Here is a 20,351-nt window from a genome sequence, read left to right on the forward strand (position 1 = left end):
AACACATCATTTCACGTTCTTGTATTATGATTGTATTACATTAGATATAATGGGGAGTTAACAGCATATCTATGTAAATCGCTGCTTTTTCTTTGCTGCTTTATTTATTGTGTTTGCTCTTGTATATCGTGGCGTTCAGGGGCATTATGCTGTAATGCTGCTGAGACATGAATCAATACTTATGAATTACAGTGCTCCTGCTCTAATGGCAAGCTACTGCAATACTGTGCCTGGTCTGAAATGTATTTAGTGCACACTGAGATGATGGATACTAACCCACCATTAATGAGGAGGATTCTTTCTGACTGTATTTTAAATGTATGGATTACTGTAAGAAGTTCTTTTTGATTTCTTGTTTTAATGTTTTTAAGACTCACTGAGGGCGTCAACAATGAGACACGCCATCACTGTCTTGATCTCTAGTTGCTATAGTGATTTTACTTTTCTTTAAATGTGTAATTATGTGCTCACACTCAATGTTTACTACACTATTGAATTACACATATGAAAGGAAACTAATTTAAAGCTAATCCTTCAATTAATTTATTCCGCTTCTCTGTTTGGCATACCTTATCGAGTCTTCCTTTCTTTCTTTCTCTGGTCTCAGCAGCAACGCTTCTTATTGCCCTGTACACTACACACTGCATTAATAATACAGAGCATTTTATGCAGACAGTGAGTTTTGGTGCCCCGAGCCCTTTGGTCATGGATCTATGGCACTAATGCTGGGTGGCAGGCCAGTTTGAGGCCCCGCACTCCAAGTCCAGGCCAGGGCACATCTGTCCGGCTGACTGGCCAATCTACAGCACCCCCGATCCCTGAGCTATTCTGCACACGGCTGAGATGCACGCACACACACACACGCACACTTCGAAGATTCACGGACCATTTAGTGTGTGATCTGTAGAGCTCACAGCAGACTTGCGCACCTCATACAAAGTAGCAAAGGCCACAAACAATGACTGACATTTACAGAACCCCTCAATAAGGGAGCCACTGTGACTCCGTCCTCTATTATAAACACTATAATTCAGACTCACAGACACTATCATACACACGCTCTCTATAGTTAATGTATATGACACACAGAGTGAATGGCAGCTCGTATGAGATGGTAGCTGGTCTGTTAGGGAGAATAATGGGGTGTGTGTGATCAGAAATGTGTCTGACAGATGTTTAAAGGGATACACCAACATTTTTTTTTTTTACGTGTCTTGCCTCACTCCCGAGTCCATGACAAGCAGATAGACACCATCCTTTCGACTGTGTGTGCAGTAACGAGGGAGATAGAGCCCGTATCGCCCGTAATTAGCTTAGCTCAAAAGCTGGAAGTGTATCGGTAGTGTTAGCCTGCCTCCACCTAAAGTCATCAGAGACACTCTTCAGCAACGCTAAACGGAAACCGGCGGGCCGATCTTCATCTCAGAGCTGACAAAACTCTCCGGTAAGGCATCTTGAGCGGTCAAATGCCGCTAACGGGACGAGATCGGTCAAAACGGAGGGTTCAAGCAAAGACGGTTTATTTTGGTTCAAGCTAGCTACATCGAGGGTAGGTTAGCTTCCTATTTCAAAGTAAAAGCACTTCTGTTTGTAAAGGGCAACGGGTGTTTTATTTTGTGAAAGTAACCGGAAGTGCGTTGGTCACCGCGGCTAGCTTGAGTAGCGCCGAATTCGTCCAAACACAATTGTAAACAGCTGGTATTTAGACAAATTAACGACACACTGCTGATCTGAACGGCTACTTTCTCGCCTAAAAATGTTTGAAATGTCGATAAAGTGATATATTTACCGAGTTTAGAGCTAAAATGAAATCAGCTTCTGACTGCTGATTTCGGCTCAGGTAGGAGGCAGGCTAACACTACCTATACACTTCCAGTGTTTGAGCTAAGCTAATTAGCGACTTTAGGTGGAGGCAGGCTAACACTACCTATACACTTCCAGTGTTTGAGCTAAGCTAATTAGCGACTTTAGGTGGAGGCAGGCTAACACTACCCATACACTTCCAGTGTTTGAGCTAAGCTAATTAGCGACTTTAGGTGGAGGCAGGCTAACACTACCCATACACTTCCAGCGTTTGAGCTAAGCTAATTACGGGTGATACGGCTCTATCTCCCTTGTTACTACACGTACACTCGAAAACTAGGTGTCTATCTACTTGTCATCGACTTCGGGGAGTGAGGCAAGACACGAAAAAAAATGCTGGCGTATCCCTTTAAGTTTGTGTGTGACTGTGACACCCTATGAGGTGGCAGAAAAAGAATGACTGTGCATGTGGTGAGAAATTAATGTTGAGGGGTGAACTTATTTGGAAACGAAGGTAGAAGGTTCAGACATCAGTCAAACTTCAAGTTTCGGTTTCTGATTGGATTACATCCTCTCATAAAAACAAGGTGTTGAAATGACTAGAAAACATCTCTGAGAATTCAAAATAAGTCACAGAATTCACAGACGGCCTCAAATGCACCGAGATCTGTAACAACAACATTAGCAGCACCCTGATTTGTCTGATTATTCAACCTATTACGTGTGATCAAAAGCTGCATGGGAGGCAACTGTGAATTGTAAGTTAAGACTATTTACCCTTCAATCAAACCTTCACACACAGCCGCTCTCAGTAACACATACTGTAATTTTCTATCATTCTGCCCATCATTCTGTTTTACGCACACCACTAAACTCACACACGTCTCATCATGCAGCAAGCTATCATTTTCTCTTGCATCTCTGTCTGCTTCATTCGTGGAAATGCAACCACTGTACTGTGGAGTGCCTGTTTACTCACCCCTTAGCGTCTAGTGTTGCATTTGCTAAGCTAGCAGCAACGTTCGCAATGACTATGTGTGTGCACACACACAAAGAGCCCGATGTACGTATGTCTGTGTAAGAGCTGACCTCAACACATACCAGAGACCTGAGTTATTTCTATTATATTCCCGCAGTCACTATAGATTTATGACCTAGAGACTTCATTTGCATTTGTTCACTTTTACTTGCATTTCCCACTGATTCTGTACTCAATCATATACCGCCTCTGAAATCTGCCTCCATTTCAGTCTGAACATGTTTAGAGCACAGAATGAGTTTAAAAGTATGGCTAAGGACACTAGAGAATAGAGATAACACTTTGTTAGACACACCTGCACAATCCTCAATGCATCATATCTGCCATAAATTCCACTTAATGTAGTTTATGCTGGATGGTGTGAGATCATAGTTTTTTTCATCCTCCCATTGACGCAATATTAGAAACATCGGTCAATATGATGCAGTCAGGTGTAACACAATCCCTCACTATAACCTCAGTGCTAAAACACAGAATTTAACGGATATCTGTGACTGAAGGATCAAAAACTGAACAGAACAGACATCAAGTAGTTGACTCACCACAGAACAGAGCTGTATCAGATTGTACAGGTGTACCTACTACTTACTAAAGAAGCTATCAAGATATCATAGTTTTGGATAAAGGAATGTAAAGTATGTTGTTATTGAGCAGTTATGATTTATGACCAGTCATAAAAATGACTCCTTAGGCAAACGTCTGCATATGTGTTTATGACAGACAGGATATACTGTATGTGTACGCATTAGGGATGTCACGATTATAGATTTTCTTGGTACGATTATTGTCAGAGAAATAATCACGGTATTACGATTATCACGATTATTATGCATCAATACATTTCACAACACTATGAATGTGTAAAATCAAATACATTCAAAATATAATTACATTACTAATCTCTTAATATAGGACCATTATTAATCCCCCAGGGAAAGTGTTTGAAATATCTAAGTCATTAATTGTCATCTATACCAAATGTTTAAGTTTATTTTAATCATTTTTTTACAATACAAATGACATGCTAACATTTAACCAATTCAGTGTTACTTAAGATAACTGGACCAGTATCTGTGCATTTTCCTTTACTTTGGCGCCACATCTGCCGACATGGTTCCAACATAATCTTTTTCGGAAAGTGACGGTATTTAGGAGTCTTTACGATCAATTAATTGTGGCGTTTAATACCAATACGATTAATTGTGAAAACAAGTAATTGTGACATCCCTAGTACGCATGCATGTGTGGAAGAAGAGGAGACGAAGAGGGGGATGCGCTGTGGTGAGGTGCAGAGTGTGTTTATCACTATGAGATGAAGGTGGGAAGGGATGATGGGACGGAGGGCGGATGAGATGGGAGAAAGGGAGGGAGGGGAGGGGAGGGGAGGGGAGGGAGGAGGAAGGAGCGCTCCAGTCCTGTCGCCTTGGGTGCATCAGCAGCAGGAATTGTTCTCTGCCCTGTGGGGGCCATCTGACTGTTCTGTCACCCTCCACAGAAGGCTGACTCTGCCTTAAAGTGCTCGGCCCTGCGCCTGCAGTTCGACATGCTTGATGTTTAATACATACACAGGGAGAATATCGAGACGGCCTCAGGAGAAATGCAGCACACAGCGAGGCTGAAAGGGAGAGAGTTTTTTTTTTTTTGTGTGTGTGTCAGTTTGTACAACAACCACGAATAGAGAGAATAGCTCCTGTACAAAGTGTGTGCGTGGGCAGGCTGTGAACATAATTGCTTGGGATTCGAACCAGAGATGGGGGGCTCTATCGCAAATTTGAAATATACTAGATCCAAGAGTTAAGCACCTCTCAATGGGGCACACTTGTGGTGAGTAGGGGGGGCGGGGGCAGTCGCGATTGTGTAATGCACTGACATATCTGTGCCGGGGAAAAAAAATATATATATACGTCACATTCGTTCCAACATGATGCTTCAGATAAAACAACAGGCGTAAGCTGAAACGCCCTCTCCCCAATGTGCCCCCGTGCTTCTGCAATCGGCCCGAGTGTGGTGTAATTCAGGGCATCACTCTTCAATAAGGCAGGAGAACGGGCCTCAGGGGTGACCCTCCTGCTTAAGTCAACACAATGAGTGTAATGAGGTGAAATACACACACACACACACACACATGGACACACGCACGCACACTGGAGATGGGAGCCCTTGCTGCATAGTAAGTGGATTTCATTCATCTACATGCACTGAGCCTGATGTGGAAGTTCCACTCATCACACCCACGCCCACACATTTATTTAGCAGCAGCACAGGGAGTGTTTCGCTCCGTAGCTGATTACAGGTGAGAAAATCGTTGCAGACTCCAACACACACACACACACACACACACATATATACTGTATATAGCCTTAGTGAGGATTAACTCTGCTTTGTGTTTCACTTGGCAAACACCTCATTTCGAGGCAGGCACAGCTTTTGATTTGGAGCCACCACCAATGCATCTTAACAGAGAGTTTGTATTATTGTTAAAGAAAAATCACTCTCAGTGTTTAAACATTAAAATTGACATTTTAAAAGCCAAATGTTCCTGTTTGACATGACTGTGATGGAGTTCATCGGTTCTGAGTCCATAATTAATCAACCCTGCTGTGTAAGTAGAAGTAGTGCTGGTGCCTCTCTCTTATCATCACGTACAGCAACCCACGCCCTCTGGGCCATCAGCGGATTAGTGATGAGTGGCTGTGATAGAAGAGCCCCTGACAAAGGCCTCGTTAATTAGCCCTAACACTGACACTGTGGCCGCGGTGTGCAACACATGTTTCACTCTAATCAAAACTTTAAAGGAACATGATCGACCTCCCAATCATCACCCACTGTGACTGTAACGCACTGCATGACATTAAACCTGGATGATGCGCGCATGCATTAAGTTACGGGTGTGTGTGTGTGCGTGTGTGTGTGTGTTTGCAAAAGGGGATGATGGTGGTGGTGGCGAAAGTGCACCGTTTCCAAATTAACATGGCAACTTTCACACATCGCTGACCAACCGGTTAAGCTGCACTTTACTAAGAAGCCTATGAATGATTGATCAGACAGGTGGGATCGTGTAGGACATATTTCAGAGGCGGTACAGGGGGATGGAGGCGCAGGGGGGGGGTCGAGGGGGGGACCTGCGTGCAGAAACTGTCCAAAAAACTGTCAACATGTCACCAAAGTGGAGCCCAACAAACAGAGATCGGGTGTATGGTAGGCTATACTCTACTCACCCCCCCGGTGCGTTAGTAGAGGAGCATCCCGGTGTCTTCACGGCCAGCTCTTCAGATGAGTTCTCCCGGGACAGCGCGCCTTGATCCTCCTCACTATCATTCTTTTCCTCCTCACAGCCTCCCCTTACTCTTCTTCTTTAGCTGCATGCCGAACGAAATTCGCCTTTAAATTGTTGTTTGTTTCGGGGTGGGGGGGTTGGGGGGGTTTTACAGTCGTCCGTCTCTCAGTATGTGGAGCAGAAGTGACAGCAGCGGCGGATTCCTATTTGAGAGAGAGGATGCTGACTGCTGACGCGCAACCGGAGGGGCTCGCCTCCTGCCTGCCTTTCTCATCTGGCTCCATCAGCTCTCGGTTAGGTTAGGCAGCAGCACCATGTGACTGAAATCACTGTGAAGACAGACGCAGTGGCAGCTGTGCTTTCCGGTTATGGCTTTCAAAATAAAATAAAATAAAATAAAAACGTTCAAAAATGTTTATTGGCCCGAAAAGGTCTGGAGACAGCAGCAAGCTAAAATTAAAAAATATAATCCTACATTTAACTAATGACAAAACACAGTAGGCCTATAGCTATAAATATATATATTTTTTAAAGTGCTAATGCAATGGCATTGTCAATTGCAATGGATCTACAGCTAGATTAAACACTTCCATAGGCAATTGATGGCATAAGTTACCTATCAAAGTAATGAAGAGTAGCCTAACCACTCAACCGTTGTGTTTTAGGACAAAGACTAAAATCTAAATAAATGAAGAAAATTATCTAACTGTGAACATATTCTGATATATATTGTAAATGTGCATATAAAATATCACAGAAAAATTGCAATATTTTCGTTGGCACAAGCTGTGTTTTGTTAACTTAGCTCATTAGCAACCAATTAGCTCACATAATCTTACCTTTAGCCTATCTTACCTTATCCCACAGTTTACAGCCCCACCTAGCATGAAACTACTAGTGGCAAAGTTTCTGGAGCAAAACATGATTAAAAATACTGATTATGTTTGACTTTTACATTCAGCATTTAGCAGGACTGAAGCCTCTGGTGGCTTTTACAGATAAACTACAGCGAAGCAGAGCAAACAAACTACAAACAGTGATGATGACGTAGAAGTTGGGCGACTGTGTAGTTTGTTTGTAGCATTAGCCAAACTAGCTTTGCTTTGCACCAGAGAATTTCTAATATTCGTCGTCAGTCGTAGACTGGCTCTGCTTGCACCAAACTTGTATTCATCTGCAGAGATTATCGTGTTGTAAGTAGAAAAAACTTTAGCTTGTTGCAGAATTTATTTTCTCCACATTTCCAGTAGCCTCGTTTGACTTTTTCTCCAGGGAACCCGGCTGATGCTTGATGAGCTTCCCGCCTGGTCGAAAAAATATATTATCTGAATGTTGGTTAAAAACAAACAAACAAACAAACAAACATATTATCTCATTTTAGAAACATCCTCTTTCACATTTTAGGCCATCTGAGGTATGTTGACTACTTGAATGTATTTTTCTAGCTTCAGATTAAGCCTACCTCTCATTTATCAGCCATATAAAATCCAGTCTTCTGCTTGCACTGCCCTTCTTTCCAGACTAAATATGCATCTAGGGCAGACACTGAACAGTTTGAAATAACGTGAAGCATAATGCTTTTCCTCAGAATACAGTTTAACCAATGTACCACACTCCATATTACTACTTGGTTAGGGAGCGCCCAACTAATGCGATGCTTTTATTTTGAAAGAAACCCCCCAGATTTCCTGCTCTCGCCGGGCTTGTGTCTGACTTGATGCACCTGTGAAGGCACCATAGGCTGTATGTAGGAAGGCACCCATTCAATTAAAACCGACCTCACAGACGGGCGCCTACCAGTGGCAAGCCTTAAGATAACATCCTGGGCACCAGTATTTCTCTACCAAAGCATAATCCCATTATAAATTATTGACATGCTCCTCATAATAGCCTCTGTATTTATTCTTCATTGAGTCTGGAACTTTCTTCATGGCAAAAAAAAAAGAAGGAGAAAAATCAGATGAGACTCTGCCTCCAAGGGCACATGCATAATCTTAAACTTTTATGAGCATGGGCCTAAATAAAGAAAGCATTCATATGCTTGTTGGACAGCCAGGGGTAGCTGTAATTTGCAGCTATGTGGGCTACTGTGCGTTGATAAATGTATACTGTAGACCTGAAGGGGGCAACTAATTTTGCGAATGATTTAAGGTTAGGTTATTATGTATTATAGTCACAGTGGGTGTAAAAAAATATATTCTGTGTTGTTTCTGTTACCCACAGTAGCTGCCCAGGTGACACACCACTACAGCCTGAGTTATGCCATCATTTGTAAGCAAACTGCTGCTGAGCTACACTCATTTGGGGAGTCATTCAGGCTGTTGTAAGAAAGCACAGGAAAGGCTGTTTTGTTCTCGGGTCTTCATCAGCATCAGAAATGATGAACTGGCTGTAAGATAATAGTGAAAAAGACTTCTCTTGGTTTGTGACTGCATGAGGAATTTTCACATTTGAGCGCCAAATGTGTGAGAAGAGAATGAGAGACGAAAGAGAGAAAGAAAGAAAGAGAGAGTGGGGGAAGTAGAAGTGGCAGCCTAAGACGCTTTCAAAGAGAGAGAAGCCTTGTCCTTTTGAGGTCTTTTTTTCTATTGTTGTCCACTGTGAGCCAGACTCTCGGGTCTCCTCCACAATGCAGGTCCCCTTAGAGCAGCGCACCACTGGCTGTCCTGTCACTTCACGTTAGTGTCTTTGTGGAGAACAGCAGCCCCTGAGGGCCCAGACACACTTGTCATGAAAGAAGTGTAGTGGACACACATGCACACCCACATACACACACACAGAGTGGGTCGATATAAGGAGGTGTTGGGGCAAAATGGGCAAAATGGGAGCACAAGGAGAACCTCCATCAAAGCTTCTAATAGAACTAACAGTGACCTTATTTCAGCTTCAGCTCCACTTTCTCCCAGCCACCCACCAAACCAAATACACACACAAACACACATGCAGAGAGCGAGAGAGAGAGACATTTTTATGGCACACATTCAAAAAACATGTTCTCATAAGAAATGCAGTTTTGAATGAGTGAGCATCGTTCATGCAAGTGAAGGACAGTCACTAATGTATTCTACTAGTAGCTCTGGCACTTCCTGGCTTGATGCGTTACAGTAAAACATGACAGCTATTACAAATTGGTTAATACCACTGAATGCATGCGCACGCACACACGCACACACACACACACACACACACACACACACACACACACACACACACACATTTGATAACATGCTAGACCCTCTAGTATCCACCTATATTAAACCACATTGTGTCACCAAGCTTTGTTTAAACACACAACTATAATGTCAGAGTTGTAGAGCTATGATTCCAACATTTACAACGGAAGGATTTGTCAATTGTTAGTGTACTGTCCTGAATTGATTTGTGTAATTTGTAGGCTACAGATCAATAGAACAAACAGTGTCATCGCTCAAGCATTAAAGTAGATTCTGACCATAATTAAACAAAAAAAGCTATAAGCCTACAGTATGCTACATCATATTGTCAAGAGATAGCCTCGTCTGGAGTGTAAGAATGTTTGTCTGAGAAAAATGACAAAATATCAAACAATACAACTGGCGTGATGATGGTGCTCAGGCTTCAAACTGACCACGATGCTGCTGAGGCTATTTATGGAGTTACATGATGAAAGAAAATATGCTTTTTCTTGTTTTGTTTTGTTTTTCAAAGCTGCTCGGCTGCTGCTCGTCGGTTTCCATAAATACTCTGAGGTTATTTTTGGCGATGGTGGGTGGGGCTGCTCCTCCCGGGCCCAGATGGACCGTGCTGCTGCTGCTGCTGCTGCTGCTGCTGCTGCTGCTGCTGGACGCAGGTGGGCTGGGCTGGGCTGGTCTGCGTGGTGGTGGTGGTGGTGGTGGTGGGACCCCGGAGAAGACAGGGAAGGAGCGGCAGAGATGAGACTACTATAACGGGGCAGAGCGGAGAAGTGTGTGATGAAATGAGATGTGAAGTGTTCCCTCAGCCAGCCCCGAGACGCATAAAACATTTATCAAGCTGGTGGTGAGGAGAGAGGAGGGACCAGCCTCCATAGAGGAGCAGGAGCAGGAGGAGGAGGAGGAGGAGGAGGAGGGCAACTGAGAGAGTTGCTTTTAAGATCTTTTCTATTATAAATCATACCGAGCAGTGGTGGCTGCCCAGGAGGCAAATGGAGATCCAAACAAAAGGCCCGTGTGGAGAGAGAGAGGCAGGCAGCGCTGGCTGGGCGAGGAGGAATTTGGAGGAGAAGAGGGGAGGTTTGAGGCAGAAGAAGAAGGTGTTAGAAGTTGTGTTGTATGAGGGAAACTTTGCATGAAATAGTAATAAGTATAATATTTAAACCTGGAAAGTGCCGTAGTGAGATGAAGTGGGTTTTAGAGGAGACACACAAGGGGACGACAACGAGGGGCACGATGCTGTAGCAGTTTGTTTAAAAGGGGATTGTTCAATGTGAGCGGACGGATGTTTGACGCCAATTTAGTGTCTGAATTTGACATGTTAAATTAAACTTCATAATAAATGCTTTGGCTTCCATTTTGAACAGAGTGGGCCTTTAGCCTCCTTTTTTATTTTTTGTTTATTTAAGTGTCATGCACATTTTCTGTGGGCTTAGGCCTATTAGACACTAAGCATTAAGTAGCTACATAGGCCTACATTCAAGAATGGCTAGCATGTCATCCTAAAAGAAAAGAAAGGAGAAAAACAAAACAAAGCTTCCAAGACAATAAACAGTAATTTATTGTTTTATGTGGGGTAGCTATAATATTTCCTGTCTCAGTGCCCAGGCTTTATCAGTGAATCTAGCCAGGAGATAGATCCCCTCCTTAAAAAACCAACACAACCATGGCTATCATGCTTATTAGACATCCAAAATAAATCTGGATTCTTCATCTGGGCTTTCTCAAACAAGATTGTTGTTGTTGTAGTGAAAATGGGCGAGCTCCTGAACACGCGAATTTACACAAAGTCAAAACGAGCGTCAAATCGCGTATCTCGCGTTTGGTCGCGCGTCAGAACTCGAGCGGAAAAAAAAGCGGGAAAAAAAAGCGGGAAAAAAAGCGTTCCTGGTGGGAAAAAGCGTGTTTGGTGGGAAGCCCCTTGTGGGTCTTCCCCTTGTGAACGCGGTGAAATAGACGAAGACGCGAAGGTCCCGTCGCCAAAAAAAAAATCCCGTGTATTGCGTCGCAAAAAAAAAAGTCGCGTCTAATCTAATCGTCTTTGCGTCACGGCCTTTTACACCGCGGACGTAACGAATAAACGGTGACGGTGTGAACGAACAACATAGAACAGGACCAGACGTGGCGTTGTTTCCTCTTTTCACCGACAGCTCCACTCTCCCTTACTTACACTTACTGTTATTGTTGAGGCCAGAGAATTGTGGGATTTGTAGTTTTTGACCAATCGCAGGTTGTGCTCTTTCTTTTTTGTGATTTTCCCGGTTCACACATGTATTTTTTTTTAGGGGCAAATGCGAGACTAAAATTATTTAAGACTTGAACACAATAATTCAACAAATTTATTTTAAGACCTAAAATTTAGATTTTCAAATTTTAGACTTTTTAAGACCCCGCGGATACCCTGTTATTTCATATAAAAGTTTAAGTGCATACATATTTAATGATGCTGTGTATTATATATTATATGTTTAAGACCATCTTTGAATTTTCTAATAAATGTAATAGGGGCCTTAATTTTAGATACATGAATTTAAGACTTTTTAAGGATCCGCGGATACCCTGAGAAGTTGTGCGCTCGCAGCAGGACAGATAATCAGATGGATAATCGGTAAAGTTAATAATTTCACTTAATGTGGCCATGAATACATTAATTTCGATGTTTCCTGTTATTGTTGCCCAAACGCAAATCTTGAATAGGTCTCAGCTGTTTTCACATTTAAAAAGGTCTTTGTTGTCTTTGTACAGAGACAATATGAGATTTGCTTGTAGCCACAGCACTTAAAAAACCCACTGTAACCTATTTTCATTTCACACCAGCCTCGCTTTCAATAAAACACACACTCGCATTCCATAATTGCGATCAGTGAAATATATGAAAACAATAAAATACTATTTGAAAATGCCCTTGGAAAGAAAAAGTAACGCAATAGTTACTTTCCCTGGTAACTAGTTGCTATTATAGTGAAGTAGTGGAGTTACTAACTCAGTTACTCAGGGAGAAGTAATTAGTAGGCTAACTATAACTAATTACTTTTTAAAAGTAACGTTCCCAACACTGCACAAAACACACCTAGTATCAATCAATGAGAGGCGCTGAGCTTTTCTGAAACTTGTCAGAGTGTGACGCATATCACAGGCACAAGATGGCGCCTGTTCTCCACCACCAATGGCCAGTGACGCTACAGCGGCTGATTTAACCCGGTGCCCCTCCTCATAACATAACACTCACAAGAAAATCTGTCTGTGGAGTCTGAAAGAGAGACATCCTAAATTGTTAAAAAAAATAAAAAATAAAAAAATAAAAAACGTTTACGAATATGTAGCACCCCTCAACAATTAGGCTATCTGTATGTTCAAAGAAGGGTTTTTTTTTCCACTTAAAATTGGAAATCTAATTTGAATTTTTATTGCCTTGTTACAGTAACAGACGTGTATTTGGTCGCCATGACAATTAATTAATTGATCACCACCTTTGGTTAAAACAATTTGAATTAATTCAGTTTTCCGTCTGCCACCTCCACCACTCTCAGCCTTCTTCCAGGAACCATGCATGCAGTTGACGTCCTCAGTCAAACCCATCCCAGCCCCCCCGGTTGACTACCCCCCCCCCCCCCTCCTCCTCCTCCTCCTCCTCCTCCTCCTCCCTTTACACACCGGCTCGCAGCCATTCACCCAGCCAGTCACCTCAAGTGCGACCGGCCGGCTGGAGCGCAGCAAGGAAACAAGCAAACAAGCAAAACAAGCAGCAGACCCCAGACCAGCCAGAGAGGGGTTTTTTCTTCTTTTTTTGAGAGAGAGAGAGAGACGCTGGAGCAGAGGAGGAAAATGGGACGCCGGTGCCTGGATCAGGACTGAGTCTGGTCGGCACATTAGGAGCTCCTCAGACCCGTTTCCAAGTCCCTTTTTCTCCCGACTCAGAGTCACGTTTTCCACCGCTGACACACACAATGGGCTGCTGCAGCGGGCGATGCACTCTCATCTTCATATGCACTTTACAGTTGGTGAGTTGGATACATATACGTCTCTACTTGTTGTTTGGAAGTTGTAACAAAGCGATAGAAAGCCTTGATGTTACCACTATTATATATATTATATAGTCTCTGAATGCTTTACAATGAAATGTCTGTTTTAATTGGGCAAGCACCCAGGGCCATGTTTACATGTGTTAGACTGGTAGGGACACAAATCTACAGGCTACATCCTAAAAGTTACAGTCTAACTTTAATCGTAGATGCTCACTCCATGTTATTGTATTTTCTAGCCTTCCTCACTTGTGCTCCTATCATTTGATAACTGTTTGACTAGACATCTGTGATATTTCATAACTGCCACTGTTGTGTTTTTCTCATCTTGATTCATGGGGAAATTCACTGTTGTGACTGAAAACGCAGGACATTTTTACAAATTAGCTCCTCTTAACACTACCAGGCTCAAGTTGTGGCACAGAGATGGACAGTATTGGGGTAACTACAGTAGCCTATGCCATGTGATGTGTGATGAAATTAAGGATTTATCTTGTAAATATTGTAATGGTGACCTATTATTTACTCAAGTCACAATCACATACTAGGCATTAGCTATTTGTTGAAACCCTGTGTGTGTATTTCAGATTAATATTCAGAGTTGCTGTTGCCCCATGATGGGAAACATCTAAGACGTCTGCTAATACATGCAGTTCCTCTCTGATCTTTACATTTGAGGAATTTGCTCATCAACGACTCAAACCAGTTGTGTCTCGGGAACTGTTGATCCACAAAAAGCAGCGGATGCAGAGGCTTACAGCTTGTCGGAGCATTTCGGTTTCTGATCAGTGAAGTGTGGGGTAGTGACATTTTTTTTACTGATGGTAACTGTGCAGTCTCAGATGATGCTTCCCATTGAGTCACAAGCCAGCTTTGCCTTCGCCATGATCCCTGAGAGAAGAGTTTATTTGACGGGGTGTGACAATGTTATTTATGATGGTATTAAAAACTGAGCTTGCTCACACCATAAGCCCTCGAGTAAATGCCACTTTTAACAGCCAAGGGAGCTATAAAATCTTTTCCAGAGACAGTCAAATGGCGGAAGTTCTGATATATTGTAACATGCTTGAAGGAATCCAAAAACAGAGCAAAAATGAACAGAAAACAAAGGGAAAGCATGTGATGGGAAGTGGCATTTGGTATCAGCCATGACTGTCTCGACAGAAATAACCCCATATTTCATATTTAGGCTGCCACTAAGTAGAAACATAAAGCTCTCTTCTTTCATAGTGTTGTACTCTACAGGTCTCCTGCTGCTGTTTGGGTCGGCGCATGCTGTCTTAAGTTTATACGCTTAGAAACCTAAGACGCTGTTCATTTAGGATTGAAATGAACCATTGCTCGAGTTGATAATATACTTTCTCTGAGAAGAAAAAAAAAAGATTAAGACCAGTGTTTGTTGCAGTTCTTTCCTTCCCGTCGTTCGAATGAGTTCTTACCGCCTCCGGCCTGAGTTTCCCCGCTGCTTGTTCCCCACTTCATCTTCAAAATTAATAGAGAACTTGGTGCGTATTTGTGTGTAACACTTTGTGTATCTTTTCAGTGTTCACTTCTGTAAATGTGTTAGAATAGAAAACTCAGAAGCCCATATAGTATAGGTCACTGTGGACTTTGTGTTGCTGCCTTATTAGAATTGTGCTCTCCGATGACAAACTCACAAACACACAAACACACAAACACTATGAAGCCACCTTGAGGGACACACCTGTTTTTCCTTCCCAGACTTTGGACCTTTTTGCCTCATTAGAGAGAAGGAGGTCGACCATTTGTTAAGAGGTTTATAAAGCTGTCAGCAGGCTGCCTAAAAGTCCCTGAAGACTCCTGGAAACAGCTTCATTTTCCCCTGGCACTATTTCTGGATGACCTGACACTTCCTGTCTGCCGAAACACACACACACACACGCACACGCACACACCTGCACACGCCTGATGAGTTTAACCTGCAAAGAGGGGGCGCGTTAAACCCTGCAAGACCTTTTTGAAAGGTCATCTGGTTGTAGGTGTGTGTGTGTGTGTGCTTATGTGCGTGTCCCCCCCCCCCCCCCCCCCCCCCCCCCCCCCCCCTCCCCCTCCCCCTCGCTCTCCCCTGGCCGAAACCTATGCATTGACAATGAGCCAGGTTATTCCCAGTCCATTACAGGGTAAAACTACCATTAACAAAACAACATGCCCTGCTCCTCAGATGTAAAAATAGCCCTCGTGAACCGCTGTGTGAGCTAATTAGCCAGGCAGAGTGCTTTGATCAAACCTCTTTTGGCATCTCGGCCATCCCCTAATTGAATTGTGGTGCGCTCTCTCTCCTCATCAACAGGCCCGAGCGGTGGGACTCATCTCTGTGGGACAGAAGGCAACAGATAATGAGCCTGTATTGATCGAAACGCCTCTTGTTCCCTCTTGCCTTCCCTGCTGCCTAACTATTCCAGACAGTAGGGGGCTGGACGGTTGTCAGTCCCCCGATCGGCCCTAGAGAGAGAATGGCGGAAAGCGGTGGCAGGAAGTCCTGTCTGTCCGTCTAATGATTTGTTGGTACTTCAAGACTCAAGCGAGTTCATTTTTTAAATCAGTGGTTGTTTGCTACCAAGTGTTGACCTGAAGCTGACCTCGGCATGGAAGCGCTTCAATAATAGCTCAGATGGCGAGACCCGGTCCAGACAGCAGACATATTGTGAATAACAGTGACCGGCCATGAGGAGGGAACGTGGTCCTGAATGGAGCCGATGGTTAATGCGGCCCAGTGGACAGTAGGTGATTGATGCAGGACGCCTCTTTGTTGGTCATGGTGGTTTTTCAGCAAAGGGCAGACAGGCACACACACACACACACACACACACACACATATATATAATCACAGCGAGCAAGGGTAATGAGCTCAGAGCTGAACATTGACCCTGAAAATGGCTTGCCCTATAACTGCACCGGCACCACTGACGGATGCGACCTCACAGAGACACTGACACTATTTCATGCGCCTCTGTTCACACGCACGCGGACGCAGCTGCACAATCACTGAGTTGTAGATTAGAAGATATAGCACACGGGGTGAAGATTACAGCCCTTTGGAGGAAGTCTGGGCTCAGTGGGGCCTCGGACAAGATGGGAGAAATAAAGGAAGGAGTTGGAAGAAGTTTTTGAGCGCAGGCAAGGTGAAGAAAAAGTCCACGTTGTCAGACTGAGGGGGCTTGACTTGATTTGTGCCGTTGTTGTGGGATACAGAGCCGTCAACTCGGTGACCCCCTGGCACAGAGATCTGCAAGTTTTACCTCATCCTCACCCCTCAGACAGACTATCCATCCATCCACAGGCACTGTTCCAGCGTGTGTAATGTCTTGCATCACACTACCTACCTTCCCTCTCCCCTTTTGATGACATATATAGCTAGAGAATATACTAACTTTGTAGTGTAGGCTTCAGAGAGGAAGGGCCGGGTTCAACCAAAGTGCTTCCAAGAAAGTTTTAGTAGTAGATAGGCTGCAGAGCGCTTCATCCCGAAGAGTGTTATCTCTGAAAGCGCGACATTATCCCTTGGCAGGCATCACGTCATCTCCCACACATTACAAAGGATTTAGGCTGTTTTTTCTTTTTTTCCACTGCTAACTCGTTTGCCTTATGGAAGTGCTAACATTCAAATTTTCTTTTGAATATTCATGAGCTACTTAGAGATGCTGGATGTCTATCAACATAGACTGTCTCTCCCACCTCGCCGGTTTACATGGACACTTACAGACACACACAATAAACCACACACACAAGGTCTTAGCCCAAAGCTTTGATATTAATGCATCACACAGCTGCAATTAAGAATAATTACTCCAACTGCGACAAATTGCATGACAATAAAACATGTATGCTATCAGGCCAGCAGACATGAGTGTTAGAGTTGCTCCTGTTGTACTATCCTGTCCTAACATGCCCATTTGAGAGATGATGTATCCAAACCTGGTAAATGGTGAAATATGAAAGCTTGGTTCCTGGCAAGTGCCAGAGGATTTCAATTTTACGTCTTACAGATGCTGCAGACATCTGTTTAGAGTAACTTATTTGGTTGGTGTGTTTTTTTTAACTGTATGTGTGTAAATTCCTCTGCATGCATGTTTGGTGGGATCAGTGATAATGAACTGTATTTCCTTGGCACTGCCAGGTTGATGGAGGAGATAGGCCAGCGGGAATAAAGTGGACGGTCACAGCTCTTTTATCTCTCTGTTCCTTTCCCTTGGTCTCTGCCTCTCTGGGCCTGCTATTAAGTTTTCATAAAGCCTCTCTGAACTGTGATTCATATCGTTGTGAGCAGAAACACATTTTTTTTTCACTATTTGCTTTGGCTTGCACAGATGGCGGCAGAATAAGATAGCATCCCTGTCTGAATTATCCATGCAGAAACAAAATGTGGTGTCTGTGCGTGTTAGACACAGCTTGCTGTGCAGACATGGGCTCCCCATAAACGAGGTGTATTCACCAAATGCCAGCAGATGCCAACAGCAATGTATTTTTTTTTTGGCATCTTCATCAATTTCTTATTTGGGAACACACATTTAAATGGAGCTGTAGCAGTGTTTACAGGTCGAACACAATCACTAGAAACATGCCGGCTATGACAATAATGACTGTTTTCAACTGATTTTTTATTTTTTACCCAAGCATGTTCTTAGTTTGCAGAGTTTAGCTACAGGAAAAAAAGTGATTACATAAATGGGATAACAACACCTCCCATCATTACTAACAACCAACCCACACTAGGCTAGTGCCACCAAAGCCTATATTTACCGCAGCCTGCAAATAAATCCACAGTCTAGCCTAAGTAAGGATTTAATGGAAAATAATGTTGAATCGATACTAGCCCTCTTATGTCCTAGATTGGAAGCCACATGTATTAGTCCGGGTCCCCAAGGCACTGTCTCGCCAGTCTGCACAAGCATGTTGGTAAGCCTGCTAAAGCCTGCCCTGCTGGCGGAAATGGTTCAGCAGCTCAGAACATGGAAGGGCACAATCACTGAAAGAAAGTCATTAGCAGCTAGTTAGATGTGTTCATTACAAGTTGCTATTTAGACAATTAAAACAACAGGATCATGGATTAAAAGCTGTTCAGTTTGATGGTGAAAAGCAGTCAACCGTTGCAAAAAAGGTTTGTTTGCTATAGGCCTAAGTCTTCAGGGCAACATATTAAATCAGTTTCCACCACCAATCAGTCAGGATAAACTCGACAATGAATATTTTATTTTGCCACACCTAAGGATTTATGTGGTGCACTGTTTATTTTCTTTCCATAGATGTTGTGAAAGCAGGTGGAGATGGAGGGCAGGAGGTTCTGACGGTGTGATGAGCCACAGACGCTCCAGTAGTTCATGTCATTTCAGAGATGAAGGCCTTCACCCCTGCACATTGTCTCTGGCCCTTATTCTTCTCTCTCTGAAGGTCATGCAGGTCGCCGTAATTAGTTATAGTATGTGTGTGAGTGCTGCGCTTGTGCTGTCAGACGGACCCCCCCTGTGTTAAATGCTGATTGTGGTCTCGGAAACTAGCCCTCGTTGATTGCCAATACCTGAACAGCCTTCATCCACGGAAGAGTGGACCCTGACAGGTCGTGTCTGGCCTCATGGCTACAAGCAACCAGCCCCCTACCAGGAGAAAAAGTAAATTAAACAGCCTATAATGTTTGAGAAAATGTCTGTTTTGTGTTGTAGGTCATGAGTCAAGGTTACCCCATCATAAATTCGAGTCCAAGTTTGGTGCCCCCCCCCCACAGTGTGTTGTCATCCCACCTGAGAGCCTAATGCGTGACGAGAAGCACTGCTTGAATGTGTAATGAATGTTCACACTCCACCCTTAACGTGTTTCCTTCGTTAAAACACAACAAGGCTTTGTGTTTTCTCCCTTGCCTACCCCCCTCCCCATCCACCCCCCCAACCATCTTCCCCATTTCCCCCCCTCCTGCTGGCATCCCAGGTTGGAATATGCTTGAATTATTGATCAGCATGTGATTCATCAGCGAGGCCAGAGCCACTGGAGATTTGGGGGGAGATGCAGATAGAAAAGGTGGAGAGCAAAAGACAGAAAAAAAGGGGGGCTGGGGGTTTGGGGGGGCGGGGGGGGGATGGGCAGTGGCTTCGACCTCTCACTCTGGGCCAATTACGAGCGTGACCCCAGAGACCTGACATCTCTATGTTTAGCTTTTTTCCCCTCTTCCTTCTCTTTCTCTCCCATCTTCCCCTCCCTCTTTCTCTCGTGCACACCGTAACCACGGAAACTCCTTTACATACACAATCAGATGCTGAAAAAAGCCTGCAGGAAAATAAAAACCTCACCTGTCAAAAAGGGAAAACGTGGGAATGTATGATGCAAATCTGAGCTACATAGCGTATAGCGTGCCGAGGAGAGACAGGGGGGCAGCGCGGGGCAGAACGCGGGGCTCAGCACACATCCTGCTTTCAGGACAACTGTCACTCTAAAGATAGCTCCACTTACGTATATAGCCTTTAACCTCACCGCAGAAACGACCCACCCAAAATGCAACATAACAACCAGTCGGACGCAGCTGAGCAGTTCACTCGCAAACCAACTTTATCTGCACTGTTTGGCCGAGGGTTGCTGATGCTCCCTGATTGGGGGTGAACACAGCAAGGTGTTATGCTAATTCAGAAGAGGTGGTGACCTGCTGTTGTTTCTCAGCCTTTCCCCCCCCAAATTGTGTCCGGGGAGTCGCCGCCCTCGCTGTGTGCATGTTGGTTTATAATAATATGTATGTGTTCTTGGAAAAACCATCTCCTCTTTGCCCCTGGTGGCCCTTTTTACAACCGTTCACCGTTTTTAATGTCTTCAATTTGCCAGACCATTAATTATGTGGTTATAGCAAAAAACCTTGGGCTGGCAAATTTCAGTGTATGTGCATGTATCCAACCATGGACGGGGCTTGTGCGAGTGCATCCGTGTGTGTTCCACATCAGTGACACTGCAATAAGCTATAATGGAGATAAAACTGGAACTATTTGCAAGCCCATTTCTTTCTTTCCATTCCAGCGGTTCCAGCGTTGTCATTTGTTATAGTG

The 20,351-nt window shown here is 43.9% G+C and overlaps 2 protein-coding genes across 4 annotated transcripts in view; one reads left to right on the plus strand and one right to left on the minus strand.

Moving 5' to 3' along the window:
- The window catches only part of LOC146984809 (uncharacterized), a 51,843-nt gene extending 45,448 nt beyond the window's left edge, over positions 1-6,395 (minus strand). For both annotated transcript variants that reach the window (XM_085782254.1, XM_085782255.1), the window contains exon 1: positions 6,061-6,395. The gene's annotated coding sequence lies outside the window, so the exon portion shown is untranslated. The remainder of the gene's footprint in view (positions 1-6,060) is intronic.
- Positions 6,396-13,010: 6,615 nt separating this feature from the next.
- Positions 13,011-20,351, plus strand: part of nkain4 (sodium/potassium transporting ATPase interacting 4) — a 64,919-nt gene continuing 57,578 nt past the window's right edge. For both annotated transcript variants that reach the window (XM_085782262.1, XM_085782261.1), the window contains exon 1: positions 13,011-13,290. In XM_085782262.1, the coding sequence (XP_085638388.1) occupies positions 13,237-13,290 (54 nt within the window). In that variant the 5' untranslated portion in view covers positions 13,011-13,236. The remainder of the gene's footprint in view (positions 13,291-20,351) is intronic.

The sequence above is a fragment of the Trachurus japonicus genome, chromosome 7 (genome assembly GCF_045865225.1).
Source record: "Trachurus japonicus isolate A0001 chromosome 7, Traja_1.0".
NCBI lineage: Eukaryota > Metazoa > Chordata > Actinopteri > Carangiformes > Carangidae > Trachurus > Trachurus japonicus.